Raw genomic sequence first — 27288 nt, 5'->3', positions numbered from 1 at the left:
ACCACCCCGCTCTCTACCAGCTGACTGGCTTTTTCAGTGCTGTCCAGGAAAATCACCACAGCGCTGTTCATCCTGGAAGCTGATTTAACGCTTCCACAACCCACAACTTCACCCACAGCCAGGCCGCAGTCCTCCACCGACACACCAAAAGGTGGAGAGAGTTTGATGGCATGTCTGCGGGTGAGTTTCTCCAAACCGGAGACACCACGCGCGGCAGCCATGAATGAATGGCAGGCCGCGGCGGCAGCCGCCGCCACACAAAGCACGAAAAAAACACTAAAACCAGCGATGAAACAAAAAGTTTGATGACAGAGAAACTGTTCAAAAACACATTTACCAACACCCAGTGCAAGAAAAAGAGCAAAAAAAAGGTTTGAAACACTTACACGCTCAACAAACGCTCTCCGACACACTCACCCTGTCACTCCCAGCACACACTCAGAGAGAGAGAGAGAGAGAGAGAGAGAGAGAGAGACAGAGAGACAGACACACTAACAACACTGATAACAGTGACAGAACAGAACGCGGCTTCACATCCTTTCTTTAAAATGTGTTGAATATCATGAATTCAGACATTTAATTTCATTTAATAAATGTGAGACCAGATGTGAGACCTGAGCTGAAGGAGTGAAGACTGAGTAATTTATTGACCTTTAGGAGGATGAAGTCATCAGTACTTTACATCACTGAATGCAGTAATACTACAATCTACATATAAGTTGTTGTTTTATTATTCAGTTTGTTAAAGTTCTGCTGAATTATGTTTTATGAAGAAATAATTTTGATTTCATTTCTCTGAATCATGTTGAACGTTCATTCATCACAGTTTAAGTTGGCTTAAATCAGATGGAGTGAGACAGGAAGTGTTGACTTTCTTAAAATGACAGCACCACCATGTGGTATGAAAGAGCAGTGCAGCCCCAGATCATCAAACTATACAAATCCAGAGTCAGGGTTGGTTCATTACAACAACAACAACAACAACAACAACAACAACAACAAGGTCAGAGGTCAGTGTTTTTATCATTGTATGATGTGAAATTTCTGATTGTACTGATCATCTCTGCTGCAGCATCACTGACTGAGTTGTCTTCAAACTTTTAATTTCCTGTTAACAGAACAAGTGAAAAACTCCCATCAGCCTCAGCTGGACTTTGTGTTTACTGCTAATGTTAGCATGCTTACATGCTAAAGGTAGGCATTAACATGGTTAACATTATTCGTGCTAAATGTTAGGATTGTCATGAGCACCATTCGAACATTAGCAGACTCTTCATCTCACCTGTTTCTGACTTCATCATCATCAGATCATTTTAGAAATGCAGACAGACAGGAGATATTCAATCAATAATCAACATTCAGAGTCAATTCAGTTTGAATTTATGCTGTTTTCTATCACTTAAAGTAATAACTGATGGAGGAGCAGCAGCGTCTCCCTCCACCTCCTTTAAGTCGTCAGTCTGAACTGAAACAGCTCAGCATCACTTCAATCACTCGTTCAGAAGTGATGAACCGTAAAAAAAAGGAAATTCTTTATTTATTTCCTGTTTATTTAGTATCTATTTGCATTTATTTATTTATTGCTCGAATAGTATTTTCTCGTCGTTCTTATGAACCGTTTGCAGATTCAGCTGAAAAGACTCAAACCTGCAGAGCCGAGCTCAGAGCTGCTGGAAAAAAAACGGACATTGACCATTTTCAAGCGTATCCTGCGATGACGTCACAGGGATGACGTCAGACCCGGTGTGTCCCTGTGCTGGGGGCGGTACCAGTCGCTCCCGGCTCCTGTCAATCACGGCATTTCCGGTGCAGGAAGGGGGGGCCTCGGTGTTCCTTAGGGAGAGACACACGGGTGAGTCAGGTTAGCACAGAGCAGCAGGTACTTACTTCCGGGGCCGGGATATTATCCTTCAAAATAAAAGAGCAAGTTTCATTCCCATTTTAAACTGTTTTTGTAGTAAATTCTTAATTCGATTCTCATTATTTTACCGTGTTTTAAGTCAGTTAAATGCCTGATAAGATAAAATAAGATATAACTGTCTTAATCCCCCGCTGGGTAAATTAGGGTGTTGCAGACAGCAAGCCATAGCAGTAAGACAGCAATAAAAAAATGCAAAATAAAAAACAGAAAAATCAACTATATATGTGTATATTATACAAAATGAGTATAATAAATAATATTTCTAGTGGAATTTTTTAATTGCACGTTGTAAAAATTGAGAATTTAGTACAGTGTCTTGTACTAAAGCACAGTAGATAAAATATATGACTTAAACTTTACTTTACTGATCCCAATCATTCATTGAGGAAATACTGACCAGTAGTATTTGTAGTATTACTTGTAGTATTTGTAGTGCAACGTGGCCTTTTCCTGTTCAGTAAATGTATTCCAGCCTTGTTTTGGACATCATGCCAGACATCCTGAAACTGACTCAGGACGAACTAGAGCCATGTGCGGTGTTTGGGCTTTTATTATGAAATTCTCATTGACGGGAAGTGTGTTTGAGTGTCTTCGGCTTGGTCCGAAGGATCCGATCTGGATTCAGCCATATTCCCAGTGAGCAGCCACACCGGCAGTCAGCCTCAAACTACCGAAAAAACCTCTCTAATCCCGCCGCGCGCGCCCACACGGTGCTCCCGGTCATTGTTTTTTAAGACCGAGTCCGTCCCGGAGCTCCCGGACATGGTACCGAGCTGATACACCGACCCCCGGACATGGAGCAGCGGCGGCCAACCTGAGAGAGTCGACGGTCTGACCGACGTCCCGATTTCTGAGAGGAAAGTCCAGATTTACCGGGATTAAAGCCGATGTGGAGGACGGACAGACGGGGGCCTGCAGGCTGAACGGCTCTCAACACGACGGACCGACGTAACCGGCGGAGACACACCGACACCCAGACTGCTCAAAATGTCGGGAATGTTTTCCCGGAGCTAACGAGCTAGCTGCAGTTAGCAGGCTGAGCTCGGCTGGACTCGGCAGGAAACGGAGCCTGGGCGGCAGGTTGCACTCGGACTGCGTGGCGCGGGTGTTGTCGGTTTCTCAGCGGGAGCGTCGGGTGACTGTCCCCGTTCAGGATGTCGGCCCAGATCCGTCTGAAGCGGCTGGAGGAGCTGCTGCTGGAGCAGAAGGCGGCGGGCTGTCTGAGCGTGGAGGCGCTGCTCGACCTGCTGCTCTGCCTCTACACCGAGTGCTCCCAGTCGCCCCTGAAGAGGGAGAAGCACGTCACCGACTTCCTGGAGTGGGGTAAGAGCCTAAACCGCTTCTGGTTCTGGTCCTGCTCCTGGACCAGGAGGTTATTCTCAACACTTATTACAGAAGGTTCGAGTGCTGCTCGGAGAACCACAGGGGACTAGAAACGGGGTCAGGTGCGCTTCGGGCTCAGTGCGGGCCTCCTGGGAGGTTCAAGGGTCCCTGAGAGGTTTCCGGAAGATCCGGGCAGGTTCAGAGGTTCAGAGACCTTGACATAGATTTCAGAGGGCTCCAGGGATGTCCAAGGCTCCTAGGGAGAAGCTTTTCAGCGGTTCAGGCATCCTCGAGAGGGCTTGAAACAGGTTCCAGGGGGTCCTTGAGAGGCTCAGGGGGTTCCAGGGCTATTGAGGGAAGTTTTTACATGGACATTGAAGAATGAATCAGGGGGTTCCAGTGAGGTTCAGGGGCCTTGATGGAGTTCTTAAGAATTTTGAGGAGCCTGAAGGGACACCAGAGAGGTTCAGGGAACCTTGGGAGTGCTGGAAAGAGCTTCCAGGGGTTTTCAGTGTAGTTTGGAGAAGTTTCAGAAGACTCACACAGGTTTTCAAGGGATTTTGAGGGGGTTTGGGGAGGTTTGGGGGACCATGTGGGAGCTGTAATGTCACTCCACTTAACCGTAGAGTTTCCAGATCTTTGCAAAGGTTCCAAATGATCCCAAATGGTTTTAATGTTGACCTGTGTCTGTCGGGGGGTCAAAGTGGCCTTGAGAAGTTCACTTAAAGGGGTTTCCATGGGGCTTTAAGAAGGTCTTAGACTTCAGAGGAGGTTATGAAGGTTATGTCCTCATAAATACCCAGACAAACGTTTCAGCACCGTTTCACCAATAACCTGCGTCCATGTTAACACACCTGAAAACACACATCACATGACCGTTCAGGTCCACTGGGCCGGCGCCTGCTGGTGTCAACAGGAAGTGGGCGGTTTGTTGCTTAGTTTTAGAACATATGAGGGAGGAGGAACAGCAAAGGTGACAGTTAACCAGAGGTTCTGTACTTGGACCGAAGACGGGGAGGAACTGAAAGTAACAGGAGCCCAAAAAGGCGGAAAAACATGGCTGCCGCCATCGCTGTCGCTTTTATCTAAACGGTGTCGGACCATCAGAACATGCTACTTTTTACTCCATTACATTTGTCTGTCAGCTTTAGTTACTCTTCAGATTCCTTCCTGTTCAGTGAAAAGCTCGTATCTCTAGCTGTGCTGATGTTGAATGTTTGAGCTGAACTGAAGGATGAAAAGTTCCTTCATGTCTTCTTCAGCTCAGTAAACTCTTTCAAAAGCCTCTTTGATCAGCTGAAAATGCATCGTCACAAAGCTGTGGACCGAGTGGACGCTGCAGCTTCTATGTTCAAAGGCGACGGCAGCTGCACGGTTTTAAGTGTGTGAAGAACTTTATGTGTGGTTACAGTCCAGCCTGTCAGCGCAGCATCCATATTTCCTGCATCATCCGTAACCACAGCGACGCCATGACGATTGTTGTTATTCTTCATGTCGAGCTCCAAAACAGCAGATTTAAACCTCAGCTGTGTGGAGTCCAGCGTGTGATTGGACGAGAGGCAGCGTCTGTAGGACCCAGCCTTTCATTCCCATTGGCTGCCAGTGAAGTCGACCCTCTGTGGTCGATCTTAGAGGGAACATGGAGGGCCAAGTGTCCTCCAACAGTTTCCAGCTTGGTTTGTTTCAGGACTGTGTCCCACTCTGGTCGACTTTGTTCTGGCTCAGCCTGTTCCTGTTCAGTGTGGTCTGGCCTGGTTTCAGGAGCTGCTTGAGTCTCTGATGTCATCATGAGGTCAGCGGATCGATGTGTCGATCACTGATGTATTGATCTGCTGAGTCTGACACATCCTGGCGTGCTGACTGATGATTAAAATAGTTTGTGATTCATTTCCTGATATAGAGGTCTGATGGTTTCGGCTCTTTCTGACCTAAATTCATTCGAGCTGCAGTTTTCTATAAATAATCAGCCTCAAGTCCAGTTCAGGAGTCCAGAACCTGGAACTGGTCAGACTGGCCCTGATCAAAGTGGCATCACAGTATGGATTAGACAAATATTAATGAGCTCAGTGTTTGATCAGTGTGTCTCACGCCCCCACGAGAGGGCGGACTGTACACTCACCTACTGATGACATCATCATCAACGTCATCATCATCATCATCGTCATGGAGGTGGAGGTGACGTCCAGTCCGAGCAGAGAGCTGCAGACGGAGCGTCAGTGGTCTGAGGTGACGTCTGATGGAGGCTGCAGGTGTTGTCTTTGCCTCCATCTTCAGATCCGTGTTCTCTGCTGTCCTGTCTGACCTCCACCTGCTCCTCCACCTCAGCCACCTGCTCCTCCACCTGCCTCAGAAGAAATGCTTCCCTTCGTCTTTCTCTGCCACCGTAAAGAAACATTGATCGGCACCTCGTTGACACGCAGCGGCGTTCGTGAGGTGCTTTGACCGTTTATGGCGTGGAGGCGTGCAGAGGGCGGGACCTGAGGCTGAGCCACCTGTGCAGGTTTCCAGGTGGACTGTGATTTCTAAAGGGTGCAGGTGAGCGTGCACACACCTTGATTACTGATCCTCCAGAGTCCAGGAGAGACCAGAGAGCTTTACAAACTGGTTTAATGTTCATACTAACACTCTACTGGTTTTTAAACTGGTTTATGAACCTCGTATGTACCGGTGTCAGGTGTGAACCCCATATGTGTGGTTGTCGGGTGTGAACCTTGTATGTACAGTCAGACAGGTTGGACAGGTGACATACTGATGAGAACAGAAACATAAACCACTCCCTCATCAACATTTACTGTGTGATGTCATGCAGGTAAGTTACAGGTAACTCTGATTGGACGGTTTTGGTGATATCATCATCAGAGCTGTGTGTCCACACAGGGGCATCAAACTGACAGCAGGTCAGTCTGCTGATGAGCTTCGTGAGTCCTGAAGGGTTCCTCACCTGATGGAGGTCCTGGTCTTGTTTAGGGCTTCACAACTGCAAGACTTCTGGACTCTGCATAGATCATCAATAGATAGACTGTGATCAACTGGTCAATCAGACTGTGATCAGCTGAACTGATCCTCTCTGACACAAACTGACCTGAGAACAGCTCAAAGTCAAGATATTTCATGTTCTTCATTGATTTCTGTAAATATCTCTTATTGTGAATCTGATGCAGCAACATGTTTCACAGACTGAAAGATGTGGAACGCTCCAAAAACACCTGTTTGGATCATTCCACAGGTGAACAGGCTGATTGGTCACAGGTGAGAGGATCATGATTGGGTAGGAAAGGGACATCCTGGGAAGACTCAGTCGATCACAGAGGATGGAGAGAGTTCACCACTTTGTGAACACATGAAGGATGAAGGAGATGAACACATGAGCTCAGAGACACTGCTTCTCTGTCTTCAGTCTGCAGTGATGATGAACTCAGTGGACAGAAATCATGAGACACGTCCTCAGCTGGACGTCATGACGGTCACCACATTTGTCCCCTACAATTCAGACATGTTGTGGGCGTGTCTCCCTGATGTGATTGGCTGATGCAGAGTGTTAGTGGCTGATGTTTACCTGGAGACTGAAAATATTTTTCTGGTGTCCAGAAACTCCTGACAAGTTGTCTGCAGTTCAGCCTGTAGTTCAGTCTGTAGTTCAGTCTGTAGTTCAGTTTGCAGCCTGTAGTTCAGTCTGTAGTTCAGTTTGCAACCTGTAGTTCAGCCTGTAGTTCAGCCTGTAGTTCAGTCTGTAGTTCAGTCTGTAGTTCAGCCTGTAGTTCAGTCTGTAGTTCAGTTTGCAGCCTATAGTTCAGTCTGTAGTTCAGTTTGCAGCCTGTAGTTCAGCCTGTAGTTCAGTCTGTAGTTCAGTCTGTAGTTCAGTTTGCAGCCTGTAGTTCAGTCTGTAGTTCAGTTTGCAGCCTGTAGTTCAGCCTGTAGTTCAGCCTGTAGTTCAGTCTGTAGTTCAGCCTGTAGTTCAGTCTGTAGTTCAGTTTGCAGCCTATAGTTCAGTCTGTAGTTCAGTTTGCAGCCTGTAGTTCAGCCTGTAGTTCAGTCTGTAGTTCAGTCTGTAGTTCAGTTTGCAGCCTGTAGTTCAGCCTGTAGTTCAGTCTGTAGTTCAGTCTGTAGTTCAGCCTGTAGTTCAGTCTGTAGTTCAGTTTGCAGCCTGTAGTTCAGTCTGTAGTTCAGTTTGCAGCCTGTAGTTCAGTCTGTAGTTCAGTTTGCAGCCTGTAGTTCAGCCTGTAGTTCAGTCTGTAGTTCAGTCTGTAGTTCAGCCTGTAGTTCAGTCTGTAGTTCAGTTTGCAGCCTGTAGTTCATTCTGTAGTTCAGTTTGCAGCCTGTAGTTCAGTCTGTAGTTCGAAGCTTCAGTCGTGAGGGGTTTTTTTTTACGACTGTACATCTGTTTAAACCACCCGCCCTCCTTTCCACATTAACACACACAAGAATAGAGTGTGTGTGTGTGTGTGTGTGTGTGTGTGTGTGTGTGTGTGTGTGTGAGTGACCCAGATAAAAATGGGCAGATGAATAAAAGATGAATGAGGAGCAGATGGTCTGCAAGGTCCTAGTGTCCCCTCCACACTCCGATACTTCAGTGTGAGTAGGACTTCTGAGTATCTGTGTTTATTTCTGACGTTTGCAGCATCGCTCAGTGTAACTGATGGATGTAATAGATACTTATTGATCCCGTTCATCAGCCTGCTGCTTTATCAATACTCTCACTGCTTCCAGCTGATTAGAAAATAAGAGCAGAATATTGTTTCTGTTTGTCTTTTATTTTGAAATAAGTCAGTTCAAGCGTAGATAAAACATGAAATGTGTCAGACTGACCATGAGGTCGAGGGAGGAGCAGCAGTAGTGGCAGTAGTAGTAGTAGTAGCAGCAGCAGCAGCAGTCGTAGCAGTAATAATAGCAGTAGTAGCAGTAGTAGTAGCAGTAGCAGCAGCAGTAGCAGTCGGTGTGTAGCCTGGGGTTACTGTTAATAAAGTGGACGTTCAGAGATGACCTTCGGGGGGGGGGGGGGGTGTTGTGTTGCAGGGTTGACAGATCTGCCATCAGCAGACTTTGAACTCTTTCTTGGTAGCAGTAGAGTTATTGTTGTCTCTTCTTAATAACACACGTGAACTGTGTGTGTGTGTGTGTGAGTGAGTGAGTGAGTGAGTGAGAGAGTCACTGTGTAGTTTGTGAGTCTACAGTAAAACAGAGCAGTTTGTTTATTTGTGTGTGTCTCATCAGTGTGTCCTCTGTGTGTCCTCAGTGAAACCCTTCACCACCACAGTGAAGGACATGCGGCTGCACAGAGATGACTTTGAGATGCTGAAGGTGATTGGACGAGGAGCTTTTGGAGAGGTAAGACTTCCTGTTGTCCTCTGAGCCCCCATCAGTCTGTCCTTCTTCCTCCTCATGTTCTTCATCGTCTTTCTCAGTCGTTCACGTGAAAAATCCTCAAGAGAAACAGGAAGTTGCAGACAGGAAATATAATTCTGAACTGACAGGAAACTCTGATGACTTCCTCCACTCACACACTGGCTGAATACAAACCTCCTTGTCCTCCTCCTCCTCCTCCTTGTCCTTCTCCTTGTACTTCTCCTCCCCCTCCTCCTCGTCCTCGTCCTCCTCTTCCTCACCCTGATCAAACGTATTGATTTAAAGTGTGCTGCTGACTCAGATGCCATCAGTGTCCCGCCCACAGCACTGTCTGATTGGTGACATGTCAGGAGTAACGGCCTGTCATCAGATGCTGAAGGCAGCAGGTGCTGAAGCTACAACATCACAGTCTTATGGTCTGTTTCTATGACGACAAGCAGGCCCACTTTCCCAGTTATCCCACTGGAAGAGTCCCAGTCACAGCCAGAGGATTTCACTGGACGGAGACGGAGGCGACAACTGGCGGCTGATTCAGACCTGCAGTCATTTTCCGGACGGTTTGATGAGGATGTCCAAGTCAAAATTCCATGTGACCGATAAAACAGAAGACAGTGGACCGTCTGGAGTCCTGGAAGATGTGCTGCGTTCAGGAACACTGGGAGCATCGCCTCACGGTCGCGTTCATCCTGTGTTTAATATTGAATTGAATTAATATTCCCTGGATGAGTGAGATAAATGTGGTCAAAAGTAAGAGGACGATGCAGATTGTACACATGAATATTATTATTCTAATAATTACATTTAATAAATGAGAGACACAGTTTGTTGTTACTGTGATTATTATCAAGTTCAATTAAGAAAAGTCAGAAGATGAAACGATTCAAAGATCTAAACGCTCAGTATCTGATGTGGTGATGATTCTCACCAAGCAAACCGTTTAAGTTTGGTCATTTTCCCTCAGAACAGTGAGTAAATGATCAGTGAAGTTGACACCTCGAACACAACCTGTGCTGAGAACGACTCGGTCACTTCCTGTGTTGCTGCAGGAAGTGTTTCCAGTTAAATGTGGCTCTGCATTTCCTGTTTATCACACACCGCTTCCTGTCTTCTTCCTGTGTGCTTCCCACAGGAGCTCAGTTTTTTTAAATTCAGTAAACTTTACTGGGAAGACAAAGCAAGCGTCCATGACATGACCAACAGCACAGCGTGTCTGGGAACACAGCAGAGGAGGCGAAAACAAAAGGACTGAAAGAAAAACCTGTGAGAAACATTCTTAAAGTGTTTCTGACACTTTCAGCTGGAGATTAGCATCAGGTTTTCACTTCTGTACTCAGACTGTCCATCAACAGTCTGCTGAATTAGCTGTTAGCAGCTGCTGTTAGCACCTTAGCACAACTTTAATGATTGACAGGAGGCGGAGACACAACATTGATGACTGACAGGGCTGACTGTGTCAGGAGGTCGAGTGGCCCACTTAGCTCTGTTAGCATTCGTGTTAGCCGCTGTGCTACAGGCCCAGCTGTGTGATGACATTATCATCAGCTCAGACCACAGCTGTGTGTGTGTGTGTGTGTGTGTGTGTGTGTGTGTGTGTGTGTGTGTGTGTGTGTGTATCAATGGATGTGTGTGTTCATGTGTTAGTGGATGTGTGTGTGTGTATACGTTGTCCACATACCAGAGGAAAGGTGTGTCACAACCACACCTGCCTGCAGCCTCAGGACAGAAACACACACAGAGGTTTGTGTTAGTGTCTTTGTGAGGACAGTCCTCACTCTGAGACAGCCTGGTCCTTCCAGTCACACAGATACACTGTGCATACTCAGGTAAACACACTCACAGGTAGACCAGACAGAGGCAGGACCAATCAGATCTGCAAGAAGTCCAGATTTGTCGGTATGATTCCATGTAGAACAGGTGAGGTGTGGCAGGTAGAAGAGGTCTGACGGGTTCTTCAAAGCAACCAGAGGAGGCGCTGTGTGTCAGATACCTGCAGCGCACACACCTGGTTCAACTCTCTCTCTCTTTCTTTCTCTCTCTCTCTCTGTCTCTCTGTCTGTCTCAGTGTTAATCTCTCTCTGTGTTGTCTCTCTCTCTGTTAATGTCTCTCGCCCCTCTCTCACTCTGTGTCAATGTCGCTCGCCCTTCTCTCTCTCATTGTTAATGTCTCTCGCCCCTCTCTCTCTCTCTCAGTGTTAATGTCTCTCGCCCTTCTCTCTCTCAGTGTTAATGTCTCTCGCCCCTCTCTCTCAGTGTTAATGTCTCTCGCCCCTCTCTCTCAGTGTTAATGTCTCTCGCCCCTCTCTCTCTCATTGTTAATGTCTCTCGCCCCCTCTCTCTCAGTGTTAATGTCTCTCGCCCCTCTCTCTCTCAGTGTTAATGTCTCTCACCCCTCTCTCTCTGTGTTAATGTCTCTTGCCCCTCTCTCTCTCATTGTTAATGTCTCTCGCCCCTCTCTCTCTCAGTGTTAATGTCTCTCGCCCCTCTCTCTCTCATTGTTAATGTCTCTCGCCCCCTCTCTCTCTGTGTTAATGTCTCTCGCCCCTCTCTCTCTCAGTGTTAATGTCTCTCGCCCCCCTCTCTCTCAGTGTTAGTCTCTCGCCCCCTCTCTCTCAGTGTTAATGTCTCTCGCCCCTCTCTCTCTCAGTGTTAATGTCTCTCGCCCCCTCTCTCTCTGTGTTAATGTCTCTCGCCCCCTCTCTCTCATTGTTAATGTCTCTCGCCCCTCTCTCTCTCTCATTGTTAATGTCTCTCGCCCCCTCTCTCTCAGTGTTAATGTCTCTTGCCCCTCTCTCTCTCATTGTTAATGTCTCTCGCCCCTCTCTCTCTCTCAGTGTTAATGTCTCTCGCCCCCTCTCTCTCTGTGTTAATGTCTCTCGCCCCTCTCTCCCTCAGGTTGCTGTGGTGAAGATGAAGCACACAGAGAGAGTCTACGCGATGAAGATTCTCAATAAGTGGGAAATGTTAAAGAGAGCTGAGGTGAGTCGGTAGCCTGTTTCCATCTTAAACCTGGTCCTGGTCTGCTCCAGCTCCGGTCTGTGTAATCCAGATCACGTCATGATGACGTGTTTGTTGTCACGTGGTCAGAGTTATTTTATGTTTGCGTGTTGATCTTAACATGTCAACATGTCACCTGTCAGACGGCATGTTTCAGAGAAGAACGTGACGTCCTGGTGAAAGGAGACAGCCAATGGATCACAACTCTGCACTACGCTTTCCAGGACGACAACTACCTGGTTAGTACTGCTGCTACTGCCACCGCTACCGCAAGGTGTAGTACTGCTACTGCTACCACAAGGTGTTGTACTGCTACTGCTACTGCTACTGCTACCACAAGGTGTTGTACTGCTACTGTTACTGCTACCACAAGGTGTAGTACTGCTACTGCTACTGCTACTGCTACCACAAGGTGTAGTATTGACTCATACAAGTACTGTTAGTGGAGGTTGGAGTGGAGGATCACGTATTTTGATGTGTTGTACTGCAGTATCTAGTGATGGTGATGGTAGTACTGATACATGTTCCGTGTTGTACTGCAGTACCTGGTGATGGATTACTACGTGGGCGGGGACCTGCTGACTCTGCTCAGTAAGTTTGAGGACCGTCTTCCAGAGGACATGGCCAAGTTCTACGTCGCTGAGATGGTGCTCGCCGTCCACTCCATCCACCAGCAGCACTACATCCACAGGTACTGGTCCCGTTGCTCGGCGTGTAGGTCGACGCAGGGGAGCACCCGGGGGACAGGTGTGGTTGCCATGGTGACAGATGTTGGGTTGAATGTGATACAGCGGCTGGTTACCGTGGTAATGTGGCACCGTGACTAAACTACAAACATAGAGCGACACGACACTATGTGCATGTGTGAGATGTGTGTGTGTGTGCACGTGTGCACGTGTGCGTGGTGTGTGTCAGAGGAAATCTGCTCTTCCTGGCACCAGTGTCTTCTGGGAAATGCAGTCACATCCTGTTCAGCAGTCTCCACTTTCCTTCCTGTGCAGAAACTGGGCCCAGTTCCATTTCAGTTTCTGTGTCCCCGGTCTGTCTGTCTTCAGTGACTTACGATGATTTTAACTTCCTGTTGGCTTCCCTGTACGAATATGGTGGTGGGAAGTGGGACACACACAGGCAGCTCTGGATACGTCCAAACACGTTTGGTTTTAAAACAGCGTTGTGAAATTATAGCCATCTCACACACACACACACACACACACACACATCCAGCTGTGGTCTGAGCTGATGATGATGTCATCACACAGCTGGGCCTGTAGCACAGCGGCTAACACGAATGCTAACAGAGCTAAGTGGGCCACTTGACCTCCTGACACAGTCAGCCCTGAGTCGCTGCTGCTCGTTTGACTGTTCACCACTGACTGTTAGCTTGTTTGTTAGCATTAGCTCATGTGCGGCGTCCTGCTTTCTTGCTGAGCGGATCATGGATGAGCGAATCTTTCAGCCCGTCTGTCTGCTGGACGTCAGTCGCAGATCTTTCACCACATTTCGTCGCGCTCACCGTTAGCTTCACGCTATGACACAATTCTGAGCCGCTCTGCGAGGAAAGTCTTTTCTTCTGCTCGGCTTCAGTTTGGACATGACGCAGCTGCTTCACGTCTTCACACTCGGTGACCTCCTGAGGTCGAATGAGTTGAAAACAAACACAATGATCAGTGACTGTTCCTGGTTTCTTCTGCTGTTGACTTCTGTGTCGGTCGGCATCCCTAAGTGTTACATTACTGCCATCTGCTGGACGGATGGAGCTTCACAGTGCAGACTGTCCAGTGTCCACACACGGTGATGCTGTCCAGCACGCTGAGTCCTGTCTGTTCGCTCTGGACCGCAGACCACGTTCACTGCTGATAGAGAGAGGAGAGGTGTTCTCTCGCTCTCTCTCTCTCTCTTTCTCTCTCTCTCTCTCTCTCTCTCTGTCTTTGTGTGTTGGAGGGAAACAGGTTTAAAAGTACGGAGGGGATTAACTGGATTAACCCCCCGCAGCAGAGGACGGTCGCAGGGGCACTCGCCTGAATCGTATCAGAACTGTTCCTGAATCAGAACTTTCCAGATCTGAAGCATCAGATTCACTTCACATAACTCATTTTTTCGGATTGAAGCAGTGAAAAGTGTACTTTCTAGTTTAAGATGGAGACCACGACAGAAATAATGTTACATGTTAGAACGCACCCCGACTTCCGCAGTGAGATGCTTTGGATACAGAAGACATGTCCTGGAGTGAACTCTGTCGCATGATACAGAGACACAGTCATGAAGTTAACACCCCTCAGGTGTGATGGTCCAGGTAATCCCTGCTGCACTGTGTCCACAGGTGACTGACACTGTTTAATTTGAACCAATGTGTTTTTGTGTCACAGAGACATTAAACCAGACAACGTCCTGCTGGACGTCAATGGTCACATCCGCCTCGCTGACTTTGGATCCTGTCTCCGCATGATGGAGGACGGCACGGTAACACAAACACACTCGAACACACATCTTAAAGTCAGTGTGTTGGCGTTCATGTTTACAATCAGCTCCATTTAGCTTTCACTTCATTTTGTGTTCCTGCTGACTGAGCTCAGTCCGTCTCACTTTCTAGTTTTTAGTTTGCTGGTCTGACTCCTCCTCTGACACATTATGCTCTTGTCCTGTGGTCTCGCTGGTCTCGGTGCAGGTGCAGTCCTCAGTGGCGGTGGGCACCCCAGATTACATCTCCCCAGAGATCCTGCAGGCAATGGAGGACGGGATGGGCCGCTATGGACCAGAGTGTGACTGGTGGTCTCTGGGGGTCTGCATGTATGAGATGCTGTACGGAGAAACGCCGTTCTACGCCGAGTCGCTGGTGGAGACCTACGGCAAGATCATGAACCACGAGGTCAGTGCGTTGGTCTGTCCTCTGTGGATCTGGTTCACTCTTCCGGTTCAGATCAGTGTTTTTAGAAAGAGGACGTGTGTGTCAGATTTGTGTCTGACAGGTTTTGCTCAGATTATTTTGGTATGAAGAGAAGTTGTCAGAAACCAGGTGACTGCATGATGGTCCAGCCTGTGAGACGAACAGATCCGTCTCAGCTGCTTGACTGTTTCCAGGTCTGTTTGTCTCCAGACTCTTGTCCCACTTCCTCTTTTCTAATTCTGAACTCGTCCCTCAGTGGACGAGCGAGCCGCTGTCCTGCTCTGCATTTCTGTCTCATTATCACTCTGACTGTCTCTCTGCCCATCTGTCTCTCTCACTGTGTCTCTCGATCTGTCTCTCTGTCCCCTTTACTCCACTTTCCTCTCAGTTTTTTCCTCTCACAGTTTTTCCTCTTCTGTGGTTTTCTTCTTCTTTGGCTGTCTCCAGGAGCGTTTCCAGTTCCCCTCCCATGTGACCGACGTGTCCGACGATGCCAAAGATCTGATCCAGCGCCTGCTTTGCTCAAGGGAACGTCGACTCGGTCTGAATGGGATCGCCGACTTCAAGAACCACCCATTCTTCAGCGGAATTGACTGGGACAACATCCGGTCCACCGAGGCCCCCTATATCCCAGACGTGTCCTCACCCACTGATACCTCCAACTTTGACGTAGACGACGATGTCCTGAAGAACCCGGTGAGGACAACTGTGTACTAGTGTCCCCATTAGCAAGTCTTTGTGGGGTCTTTGTAGTCTTTTGGGCCCCCGGGCCTACAGCTAGTTTCCGGGCAGCTGCCCTGCTGCGTCTCCTTGTGGTCCTGCCCAGCTCTTTAGTGATGCTGTGGCCTTTCCACACACAAAAACACACTTCAGAATGCAAAGATTGTTGAGTCTGACAGAGTTTCTCCTGCAGGACATCAGCCCGCCAGTGTCTCACACTGGTTTCACTGGTCAGCATCTCCCCTTCGTTGGCTTCACCTACACCACCGACAGCCGCTTCGCAGACCGCGGCTCCGTTCGACTGCAAGAGGAGGGCGAAGGAGGAGGAGGGCAGGAGGTAGAGGCATTTGAGAGGAGAATCCGCCGACTGGAGCAGGAGAAACAGGAGCTGAACCGCAAACTGCAAGGTGAGGGACACATTTCAGTGCTTTAATCAAAACTACTAATGACAAGTGTAAAGTGCACATGAAATGAGTAAAATCTGTACTGTGTTGTAGATAGTACTCCCTGACCTCTGACCTCTTTCCTTAGAGTCAACCCAGGCCCTCCAGGCTCCAGCTCGAGGAGGAACTCTAAATCGAGACAAAGAGATCAAGAAGCTGAACGAGGAGATCGAACGGCTGAAAAAGAAGCTGGCAGGTCAGAGTCGGAGTAGACTCATACTAGTAATACCATAGTAGTATGACGCTGATGTTCCAGTTCTAGTGGTAGTACTTCAATCCGGGATTGAGCACCAGAAGCAGTGCCTGTAAAAATCAGTACCTGCAATAGTACAGTTGTAGTAATAATAGTAGTGATACTAGTTGTACTAGTAAAACAGCAGTGTCCATCCTAAGTAGCAGTATCAGCAGCAGTACCAGTACCAGCACCACTATGAGTACCAGTACCAGCAGCAGTATGAGTAGCAGCAGCAGTACCAGCAGCAGTATTAGGACGTCCGCCCGTCTTTAGCGGTCAGCGCCCTTCAGGTGAGTAAGCCTCTCTGCTCTACTGTTGTAGACTCTGATAGGTTGGAGCACCAGCTGGAGGAAGCAGTCTCACTCAGACAGGACTACGAGAGCTCCGCTTCCAAACTGAAGGCCCTGGAGAAGCAGGTGAAGACTCTGAGACAGGAGAAAGACGAAGTCCACAAGGTACTTGACCTTTACGATCGTTGCTCTGACTGCGCTCAGACATTCAGCTGGTTAGAAATGTTTTATCAGGTCTGTTATCTTCAGGTCTGCCAGGATCAGTATTCTCAGTTTCATCGTCCAAGGGTCCAATGTCGTTGTTGTTGTTGTTGTTGTCGTTGTCGTCGTGCATACTGAAGCTCTCCTCCTCTTTGAGCAGCAGCTGACGGACTCTCTGGAGCGTCTGAGGAGTCAGACGAAGGAGTTGAAGGAGGCTCACTCTCAGAGGAAGTTGGCCCTGCAGGAGTTCTCTGATCTGTCGGAGAGGATGGCCGACCTCCGGTCCTCCAAACAGCGTCTGTCCCGTCAGCTCCGGGACAAAGAGGAGGAGATGGATGGCGTCCTGCAGAAGATGGACGCTATGAGACAGGAGATCCGCAAGACCGAGAAGAACCGCAAGGAGGTGAGTTGGTCCTGAAACAGTCAGTCATAAACAATTTCATTTCTTACTGTATATCATCTTTTCCTACCTGTCTTACTTTCATTTACACACAGTTCTGTTGAGTAATTCATGTTTTGGCTCTTGGAGCTCAGAGCAGATGCATCGTCAGTAAATAGAGGCCTGTCTCTTTCAGCCTTCTGGCTCGATCTCTAAATTTGAACAACAACCTGTTTGTTATGTTAGCTAAAAACAAATATTCGGATGTCGTGTAGCCGAGGGCTGACAGCACGTTGTCCAGGTTCCATTTCCGCCGAAATAAGATCCAAACACAGCTGCACTTTGTATTAACCAGCGTTTGTCTTTATCTGAATAAGGTGTTCGGACACAGATCACATGCATGAAGACATTTGAATCAATCGACGAGTTGATCAAAAGAGAACTATTTTGATAAGCGTTTAATATTTGAAACGTTTTCCAGCCTCAGATATGAGACTTAGCTGCTTTTCTTGGTCTTAAATTTTGGTGCTTTTGACAGGACAGTAAGGAGGGGCAGACCTTCAGAATAAAGTGAATACGGGGTGTGTGTGTGTGTGTGTGTGTGTGTGTGTGTGTGTGTGTGTGTGTGTGTGTGTGTGTGTTTTTCTCAGCTGGAGGCTCAGCTGGACGATGTGAAGGCAGAAGCGTCGAAGGAGAGGAAGCTAAGGGAGCACAGTGAGGTTTACTCCAAACAGCTGGAGACGGAGCTGGAGTGCCTGAAGGTCAGAGGTCACACACGCACACACACTCACACACATTGCTATTCGCTACCATTTTTGACACTACGGACAAATGTACGCAACATTGAGGACGCACAATGTCAGACTGTTCTGAAAAGATAAGTATTATAGAACATGATGCTGTGGACTGGAGATGAAAGCAGCCAACAGGATATAAAGTAGTTCAATGAGCTCAAGCTGAAACATCTACGGCAGGAATATTAATCCACAAACAGCAGAGAGAAAAACACTCAAAGTGTGTGTGTGTGTGTGTGTGTGTGTGTGTGTGTGTATGTGTGTGTGTGTGTGTGTGTTTGTTTGTTTGTTTGTTTGTTTGTTTGTTTGTTTGTGTGCGTGTGAGAGCATGCATGTGTGTGGCAAGTGTGTGTTTCTCTGTCTTGGAGAAAAGTTGGTCGCACATTAAATCTGAAATCAAAGACATGTCTGAATGTCCAGATAAAGACTCGGACAGACAGAACCAGGATTCCCCCTGAAACCTGGTTCTGAAGTGAAACCAGTTCGAAATGAGTTAGAACCTTTTTTAAGGTCGATCTGTATGAATCTGTGTTTTTATTGAGATTTTAGATTTGTTTCCACAAACACACGATTGATTGCGACTGCGGTTCTCGTTCTGATCTCAGTCTCAACAGGGTCGGGGAGCATCGGCCGGGGGGCCGGAGTCTCAGCAGGAGCTGTCCCGTCTGAAGGCAGAGCTCGATAAGAAGGTCCTGTTCTACGAGGAGGAACTGCTGAGGAGGGACTCCGCCCACTCGTCGGAGATCAAAAACCTCCGGAAAGACCTGCACGAGTCTGAGGGGGCGCAGCTGGCCGCCAACAAGGAGCTGCTGCAGCTCCGGGACAAGTTGGACAAGGCCAAGAGGGACAGGTGGGTCCTGAACCAGGATAAACAAGAGGGACGGGTGAGTCTTGAACCAGGTTAACAGGAGGGATGGATGAGTCCTGAACCAGGTTTTGCTTTGTGTGTTCCTGCAGACAGACAGAGATGGATGAAGCTGTCGCAGCTCTGAAAGAGAAACATGAACGAGAGAAAAACCTGCTGACAGAAGAAAACCGCAAGCTGACGGCTGAAACCGACAAGGTGACTGACAGACTGCAGGTCTCAGTGTGGCTCAGGTGAACTGCTGGAGGTTCCTGCGGTGGAGTTTTGGATCTGCAGTCCAGCACCATGCCAGATGCACAGTGTTGCACCAGGATCAGCTTGTATTGTGCTTTAGTTGCATCCACGCATACAAACTGACAGAAGTCATCCAGGCGACGTGTGAGGAGGTTTCTCTGTCAGTCAGGATTGGTTGTTGTTGTTGTTGTTGTTGTTGTTGTTGTTGTTGTTGTTGTTACTTTCAACAACCTCTACCAGCATCACCGTACTAATACTACTGTAGTACTGCTATTGTGGAGTATAATATGTTGGTAGGAGCTTGTTTGAAATGCTCTCTTTTTAAATATGTGAAGCTGCATATTTTGATTTGTCACATGATCGTCATGGTTGTTGCAGCTGTCCACTGTCTTTGGTGTACGACACTCGAACAGACCAGCCAATCAGAGTGTTCTGTGTGTGGTCGTGCTACCGTCACCGTACGTGCTCAGTTAGTAACGGTTCCTCTCTGGTGGCCCTCAGCTGTGCTCGTTTGTGGATAACCTGACGGCTCAGAACCGTCAGCTGGAGGACGAGCTTCAGGACTTGTCATCTAAGAAGGAGAGCGTGGCTCACTGGGAGGCTCAGATCGCAGAGATCATCCAGTGGTGAGTCCGACTGTCCCAACGTGTGGTCCTGTGGCTGGCCGCCGGAGGGCGCTCTTTGTTTAACGTGTGTGAATGTGTGTTCAGGGTGAGTGATGAGAAGGACGCTCGAGGTTACCTTCAGGCTTTGGCCACCAAGATGACGGAGGAGCTGGAAACACTGCGCAGCTCCAGTCTGGGAACAAGACCTCTGGTAACACACGCACACTGAAAACACACATATACACACAGAACCAGTGTGGAACCAGTTCAGGACTGACTAGAAACAGCCGTCAGACCTTGAATACCTGGACAGCCTGGATTTCTTTATGTCCTGGAAAAGTTGTGTTTGCTGTCTGATGAGTCAGAAGCTCAACATGGAGTCATCTTCGTCATCCTGTGTCACCTTCTTCCTGTTACCTGGTTGTCATGAATGTTGATGTGATTGTTCAAAATGAACCTGAACCGCAGTCAGGCTTTTATTGTGAAACAAGGTGGAAGTGTGGTAAACACTCCTCAGGTGACGTAAACAAAGGCCCCGTTCACACAACGTCAGTCCAGCAGCACACCTGTAAACACACCTACAGGGACTGACACCGCAGCACTGCACACCGGAGTCTGTGCTGTCTGTGAGTGTCACCTGTTCAGGTACAAAGGGGTTTTTAGAGACAGGACAACTGCAGCTAGCTGGTTAGCATGCTAACATCAGTTGATATCTTTGCAACACAAACACACACACGTCTTTGTCTTTCTGGAATTTCCCCTCGCGGGACAAATAAAGGAATATTGATCTTGATCTTGTCATAATGTCAGAAGTGCTTCCTCTTCATGTTTGTTGATCATTTTAATTCATTTCAGTGAATTTTGGAACTTTTTAAACTAAAATTCTGAAATATTTCACCCTTCGTGAACGAGTCGTCTGGTTTCTTCAGACTTCAGTCGTTCAGCATTCTCTTCAAACATTATTCAAATATCGTGACAAATGTTGAAACTGATCAGCTTGGAAAAAAAAGATCATGTTTTTTTTGCCCGTATCGGCCAGTAGTCTGTACTGTCTGATGTCTGTGCTGTCTGGTGTCTGTACTGTCTGGTGTCTGTGCTGTCTGATGTCTGTACTATCTGGTGTCTGTGCTGTCTGATGTCTGTGCTGTCTGATGTCTGTGCTGTCTGGTGTCTGTGCTGTCTGATGTCTGTGTTGTCTGGTGTCTGTACTGTCTGATGTCTGTGCTGTCTGATGTCTGATGTCTGTACTGTCTGGTGTCTGTACTGTCTGATGTCTGTGCTGTCTGATGTCTGTGCTGTCTGATGTCTGTACTGTCTGGTGTCTGTGCTGTCTGGTGTCTGTGCTGTCTGATGTCTGATGTCTGTACTGTCTGATGTCTGTGCTGTCTGATGTCTGTGCTGTCTGATGTCTGTACTGTCTGGTGTCTGTGCTGTCTGGTGTCTGTGCTGTCTGATGTCTGTGCTGTCTGATGTCTGTACTGTCTGGTGTCTGTGCTGTCTGGTGTCTGTGCTGTCTGATGTCTGATGTCTGTACTGTCTGATGTCTGTGCTGTCTGATGTCTGTACTGTCTGATGTCTGATGTCTGTGCTGTCTGATGTCTGTACTGTCTGATGTCTGTGCTGTCTGATGTCTGATGTCTGTACTGTCTGATGTCTGTGCTGTCTGATGTCTGTACTGTCTGATGTCTGTACTGTCTGATGTCTGTGCTGTCTGATGTCTGTGCTGTCTGATGTCTGATGTCTGATGTCTGTGCTGTCTGATGTCTGTACTGTCTGTGCTGTCTGATGTCTGTGCTGTCTGATGTCTGATGTCTGTACTGTCTGATGTCTGTGCTGTCTGATGTCTGATGTCTGTGCTGTCTGATGTCTGTACTGTCTGTGCTGTCTGATGTCTGTGCTGTCTGATGTCTGTGCTGTCTGATGTCTGTGATATCTGCTGTCTGATGTCTGTGCTGTCTGATGTCTGTGCTGTCTGATGTCTGTGATATCTGCTGTCTGATGTCTGTGCTGTCTGATGTCTGTACTGTCTGTGCTGTCTGATGTCTGTGCTGTCTGATGTCTGTGCTGTCTGATGTCTGTTGTCTGTGCTGTCTGATGTCTGTGCTGTCTGATGTCTGTGCTGTCTGTGCTGTCTGATGTCTGTGCTGTCTGATGTCTGTACTGTCTGATGTCTGTACTGTCTGTGCTGTCTGATGTCTGTGCTGTCTGATGTCTGTACTGTCTGATGTCTGATGTCTGTGCTGTCTGATGTCTGTGCTGTCTGATGTCTGTGCTGTCTGATGTCTGTACTGTCTGATGTCTGTGCTGTCTGATGTCTGTGCTGTCTGATGTCTGTGCTGTCTGATGTCTGTGATATCTGCTGTCTGATGTCTGATGTCTGTACTGTCTGATGTCTGTGATATCTGCTGTCTGATGTCTGTGCTGTCTGATGTCTGATGTCTGTACTGTCTGATGTCTGTACTGTCTGTGCTGTCTGATGTCTGTGCTGTCTGATGTCTGTGCTGTCTCATGTCTGATGTCTGTGCTGTCTGATGTCTGTGATGTCTGTACTCATGTCTTTTATCTTGTTTAAGTCTCCACTCGTGTCTTTGTGTCAGTTATACTTGTCTGTTGCTGTGTGTTGATATTTCTTTAATCTGCTGTCTCAGCCTGAGTCAGGAGTGGCCACGCCTCCTAGGAAGCCCTGGCCTCCTATTGGTGGAGACAGGAGGGTGAGTGTGTCAGTCACTGCTTCCAGCCAATCTGGATTCACTCTGCCCTTATGTGCAGCATTTGACAAGCTTGCATGGCTATTGGCTTGCATGTCTGCCACTCATGATAAACCTTCAGTGGGTGACAAGGACTTCTAGAGGTCCTTTATTCCTGGAGTGCAGGAGTCCAGGGGTCTTTGATGCAGTTCTTGGGGTTCCTGTGTGGACGAGGGGCATTTCAGACAGATAATAATTGTCCCGTGTCAAAGGAAGCTCAGATGGAGTTTAGCACCGTATGGCAGACAGCAGAAGTCCTGTTTCCACTGCAGATCAGTTCTCTTGTGTCTGCAGGTCCTTTGGGTCAGGGCCTTCAAAGCATTTCATTACGCTTCACGTCTTTGGCGGTTTCGTTTAGGGCGGCAGTTTGTGGGACTGGTGTCACGGTGGATGTTGGCCAGAGAATGGGTACTTATGCAGACATTTCAGAGGTCCTTCAGGTAGTTCAGATGTCCTTTACAGTAATCTAGTGGTAGTGTAGGGGTCCAAGTTGTCCCAGTTGCTCAGTGGGTCCTTGGATGATTCCAGTAGTCTTTGATGGCTGTTCCAAGGTCTACTTTATGTGCTTTATACTTGTACTTTAGGTAGGCAGATAGTAGGTAGATCAGGTCCCAATAGTCTTTGAGGGAGCTCAAGGGATCCTTGAGAGGGCCTTGGAATTCCAGGTGTCCTTGTAGGGTCTTTACCGGTCAGAGTTTGCAGACCACGTGTTCCGGTGTCACATCATCATGTCATTATCATTGTGATGATGTCATTTCACCCAGCAGCAGCGTCAGTGACATCACATCACGTCAGGAGGTCACACAGCGCCAGACACATCACATGATGCTGTGCGTTCATTGGCTGCTCCACTTGGCTGACGGCTCCGTCTGTTATGGTCTGGAAGGCAAACATCAGCATCAAGGTGTCTTCAGACAGAAGCTGCAGCGTCGTTAGCTTCCACAGGCTGCTGCTGCTGCCTGCCGCTCTCAGTCCATCACACAGCCAAACGTTTGCTTACTGTCATCAGAGCACTGGAGCACCTGAGCACCTGCTCGCTGTCTGAAAGCACCTGAAATGATATTGTGTTGCCATGGTTACCTGCTGCCTAATGTTGGCGAGACTCTGATGTAGACCAGTGATTAAACAGCTGTTTGTGGGGTCCACACACACAACAGAAACAAGCCCTCCTGTCACAATGTCTCATCCCTGACGGCCCCCTGTCTCCCACCTGCAGGACCCCCTATGGAAGGTGCGGCGCAGTCAGAAGTTGGACATGTCGGCTCGTCTGGAGCTTCAGTCGGCTCTGGATGCTGAGATCAGAGCCAAACAGCTGGTTCAGGAGGAGCTGCGCAAAGTCAAAGCTGCCAACATCAATCTGGAGAGGTCAGAGGTCACACAGAGACACACCTTACCTGCCTCTGTCTCCTAGCCTGTGTCTCTCCTCACCTGTCTGTCTGTCTGTCCATCTGCCCGTTTGCCTGCAGTAAGCTGAAGGAGTCAGAGGAGAGGAGCAGGGAGATGGGGGAGCAGATGGAGAGTCTGAAGAAAGAGATGGAGGAGAATCGCTCCCGCGCTGATAAAGGTGAGTCCACCTGGAGTCCCTCAGGGTTCAGTCCACCAGGATAAGGTTAATCTTTCTCGAAGGTTACAGGCCTCATGAAGTGGCCACGGTCCTGTCGACTCACTGCATCAGTGCTGACAGTCAGTGACTCGACCGGAAAAACTGTGCCGTCATCAGAGCCGTGAAGACTGAAGCCCAGATTAGAAATGATGAGAGCTTTAGACCAAAACTAACTCAGTGTTTCATGACCGTTTCCATGATGTCTTAAACACCAAAACCACGTTTAACTGAGAATGGCACAAAGACGACACATGAAATGCTGACACAGAGAAAGTTCGTTGTTTTTGAAAACGATGTCCTCATCTCGAATCTGATGGGTCTTTCTCATGTTCAGCTCTTCCTTTCATCACTATGTCAGCGTTTGAACTGAGGAGACAATTGCTGTCCCTCTGAAAGACAAACGTTTTCTGGCTTCGTGGACCGTTTCAGCTGCTCCACAGTTCAGACTCTCCTTTATCGTATTTTTTGTGCTATTTTCAATGAAATCAGTGTTTTGCAGAGGATGTTAGTCTGCTAACAGTTTCCACAGTGTCCCACCTTTTTTGGAAAGGGGGTGCTGTGGTCTTTGTGGACAGCAGGGTGGACGCTGTCTTGACATGTGTACATACTCACCTGTCTCTCTACAGGGCTGAAGCTTCCAGACTTCCAGGACTCCATTTTTGAATATTTCAACACGTCTCCTCTGGCTCCTGACCTCACCTTCAGAGTGAGTCGTCTGTCTGTCTGTCTGTCTGTCTGTCTGTCTGTCTCACCTGTCTGTCTGTTTTATGTTGTGACTTCAACCAAAGCCTGAATTTCACTTCGTGATCAATTTGAAGCTTTTAGAATCTACAACAAAGAGACACGTCACAAGAAGCTCTTCCTCACGGTCGAGTAGAGAAATATGATGTGAGCAGGTTCTGATCTGAAAATGGAGATCTCAGCGTCTGCGCACAGAACGCGGCTGTTCATTATATATACGGCCAAAAGGACCCGATGCTCAGTGAAAAAGTAGACTTTATTAACAAAGCCTTTGTTGACACTGTGGTTCAGCACAGTCTCGGCGTGACACAACGCTGCGGTGAAAAGGCTATTCCTTTTGTGATTGAGAGACCCCTGCCCACCGGTCTGCTGCGTACTACAGTCAGTACACAGACTGTAGTTCCTGACCGATGCTGTCCGCGTGGCGGCAGATTTAGATGAGTTCCGCTGCTGCGCCTCGTTTGTAGATGTCGTTTGCGCTGGTGCGATGTTGTCCTGCAGGTAGTGTTATTCATGTTTCCCTGGTTGATGTGTTACTGCACTCGCCTGCATCCAAACACATGCCCTGAATTACAGAACACATAACAGGACAGCTGAAGAAATGAATTGGCTGGTCATATGATGATGATGTCACTCAGGTATAGTGTGGAGTGTCTGAAGTTGTTGTTTGTTTCTCTCTGCAACATCGAGGCGTCGGTTTGCTCCGCCTCCTCGCTGGCCGCCCTCTGGGAAGAAGTAAGTCCATCCTCCAGGTTACCCACAAAGCCCTGATACCGCCACCCTTACCCACAATCCTCCAGGCCAGCTAGCTGTCAGATGTGACCTTGGTCGTAGCTGCTAGCTTTGTGCTACAATTACAGTTAGTCATCTGCAGACGCTTTTATCCAAAGCGATGTACACACACACCGATGGCGCAGCATCGGGGCCAGTTTTGGGGTTCAGTATCTTGCCCAAGGACACTTCAGCATGTGGACTGCTAAGGCCATCGAACCACTGACCTCCTGATAGGTGGACGACCGCTCTACCTCCACAGTGGGATGTTAGTCATGGTCAGTGTGAGGTGATGTAGGTAGTATTTAACTTCAGCAGTGTTCTGCCACCGCTGATTGGACTGGTTCACCGGTGTGTTGTTTACATGCTGCCATCAACCAATCAGCAGACAGCTCAGGAACACCCTACCAAGATTGTAACTCAGCCAGGAGCTATCGGCCTGCTAAGGTCATTACAAGAAGGCCCCACCCACATGACGAGACCCCACCCCCACCGGAGGGCCCACCCATCTAGCGAGACTCTGCTCTCAGCCAATATGTAGACCAGACCGGCATCAGGTCATGAAGCGCCGAGGCCCCGCCCCCCTTTTTGGGGACAGAACCAGACTTCAGGAAAAACAACCAAACTCACGTCATTTAAATTCTGCTGATTAAGGAACAAGAACCAATCATATCAATAACCAAAGCTTTTACACTGAGATACGAGGGGGGGCGACTGTGTCAGGAGGCCAAGCGACCGTCCACCATCAGAAGGTTGGTGGTTCGATCTCCGGCCTGGCAGTCCACGCGTTGGACACGCTGAACCCCACAAACGCCATCGGTGTGTGCGTGAGTTTGAATGGATGAGCTCATCATGAGGCCGAGCCGCCGTTCAGATGTGTGTGAACGAGTGAATGCAGACGAGGAAACACTTCATGAAATTGGCCCACTTAGCTTTAACCAGACTCTACAAACTCACCACACGCCAGTACCAACCAGTCACAGGTTCTGTCTCACACCTCCACGCTGACGTCTTTCCACGCTGACGTCTGTCCACGTTGACTTCTGTCCACGTGACCACTGGCTCTTCTCTGCATGTGGTTCGACAGTGCTCGGAGGTTAACACAGTTTGGGAGGAAGTTATTGCAAAAGCCAACCGTCACTCAGTGTCTGCTGTCACTGACGCCTCTCGGTAGCTGGTCTCAGAGCTGCTGAAGGGAAAGTCGCTTGTGGCTAGAAAGCAGGAATGACTCAGCTGGAGCTTCCTGCAGCACGATGACAACAAAGTACAACACGTGTTGGTGCTAGCATGTTAGCATCTATCAGATCAGCAACAACATTTTTACTTCCTCCATGTTCAGTCAAAGGTCACATTTCACAGAGAGCTGATAAAAAGAAAGAAGTGAGAGGAGGAGCAGGAGGAGCAGGAGGAGCAGCCAGGAGCTCACTGTGTCTGCAGTCAGTGCTGAGGGGAAAGTGTCCCACTGCTGTCACACTCTGCATGTTTAAAGCTTGGTTTAGGCTTCGGCGTCGCGGCGACGCCGTACCTACGGCGTACACCCTACGCCGTCACTGAGCATTCGTAGTTCTGCGTCGAGGGAACGCGTTGCTCCGCAATTCACCGCCAAGCCGCTAGGGGGGTGCGGCTGTGTCTTTGTATGGTTTCGGGGGGCTCTTGCTGCCGCGAAGAGGAGTTGTAGAGGTGGTCGTACTTGCGTACCTCTTCGATAATTCTTTCTTCGGCTTGGTCCAGTTTTTCTTGTAGCTCTCACCACAGAAACTTTGAAAATGGCGGTGTTGTTGTGCTGCGACCATAGGGCTGCGACTGAACCGAAAATTACGTTCTGAACGGACCAATCACAGTCCTCGACGTTCACGTCACTACGCGTCGACGCGACGCGTAGTCAGGATTTTTTGGAGGCGCGCGTCAGGCTACGGCGTAGGGTCCGCGTAGGGGTCTGCGTCGACGGCGTAGGTACGGCGTCGCCGCGACGCAGAAGCCTAAACCAAGCTTAACTGTGAGTGAGCAGTTTTCAGGTGTGTTGTCTCTCCTCTTTGACCTGCAGACCACAGACATAGACTCCACCCCCCTGAAATCAGAGACCACGCCCCCCTCGCCCTCCACCACCTGTGATCATGAGGTCAGTCACAAACACTGCGAATGTCCTGTGTTTGATAGAACGCCTTCACCACCCGCTCCCTCACCTGTCTTCTGTC

The 27288-nt window shown here is 48.5% G+C and overlaps 1 protein-coding gene across 6 annotated transcripts in view; it reads left to right on the top strand.

The window, feature by feature from the left end:
• The first annotated feature begins 2524 nt into the window (after positions 1–2524).
• cdc42bpb (CDC42 binding protein kinase beta (DMPK-like)) overlaps positions 2525–27288 on the top strand; it is a 34371-nt gene continuing 9607 nt past the window's right edge. For 2 of the 6 annotated variants that reach the window (XM_076755770.1, XM_076755767.1), the window contains exons 1-23: positions 2534–3244; positions 8478–8569; positions 11480–11563; positions 11725–11820; positions 12124–12272; positions 13948–14041; positions 14247–14447; positions 14913–15161; positions 15379–15592; positions 15717–15824; positions 16185–16318; positions 16515–16757; positions 17384–17494; positions 18133–18377; positions 18485–18590; positions 19128–19252; positions 19337–19442; positions 21880–21942; positions 23195–23343; positions 23445–23542; positions 24208–24287; positions 25013–25057; positions 27138–27212. In XM_076755770.1, the coding sequence (XP_076611885.1) occupies positions 3076–3244; positions 8478–8569; positions 11480–11563; positions 11725–11820; positions 12124–12272; positions 13948–14041; positions 14247–14447; positions 14913–15161; positions 15379–15592; positions 15717–15824; positions 16185–16318; positions 16515–16757; positions 17384–17494; positions 18133–18377; positions 18485–18590; positions 19128–19252; positions 19337–19442; positions 21880–21942; positions 23195–23343; positions 23445–23542; positions 24208–24287; positions 25013–25057; positions 27138–27212 (3036 nt within the window). In that variant the 5' untranslated portion in view covers positions 2534–3075. Of the gene's footprint in view, positions 3245–8477; positions 8570–11479; positions 11564–11724; positions 11821–12123; positions 12273–13947; positions 14042–14246; positions 14448–14912; positions 15162–15378; positions 15593–15716; positions 15825–16184; positions 16319–16514; positions 16758–17383; positions 17495–18132; positions 18378–18484; positions 18591–19127; positions 19253–19336; positions 19443–21879; positions 21943–23194; positions 23344–23444; positions 23543–24207; positions 24288–25012; positions 25058–27137; positions 27213–27288 lie in introns of all 6 variants that reach the window. The other 4 variants (XM_076755771.1, XM_076755768.1, XM_076755769.1 and 1 more) reach the window with 3 other exon arrangements.

The sequence above is a fragment of the Chaetodon auriga genome, chromosome 18, assembly GCF_051107435.1.
Source record: "Chaetodon auriga isolate fChaAug3 chromosome 18, fChaAug3.hap1, whole genome shotgun sequence".
Taxonomy (NCBI): Eukaryota; Metazoa; Chordata; class Actinopteri; order Chaetodontiformes; family Chaetodontidae; genus Chaetodon; species Chaetodon auriga.
The sequence above is the reverse complement of the archived record's forward strand: the minus strand, read 5'-3'. Positions and strand labels throughout refer to the sequence as shown.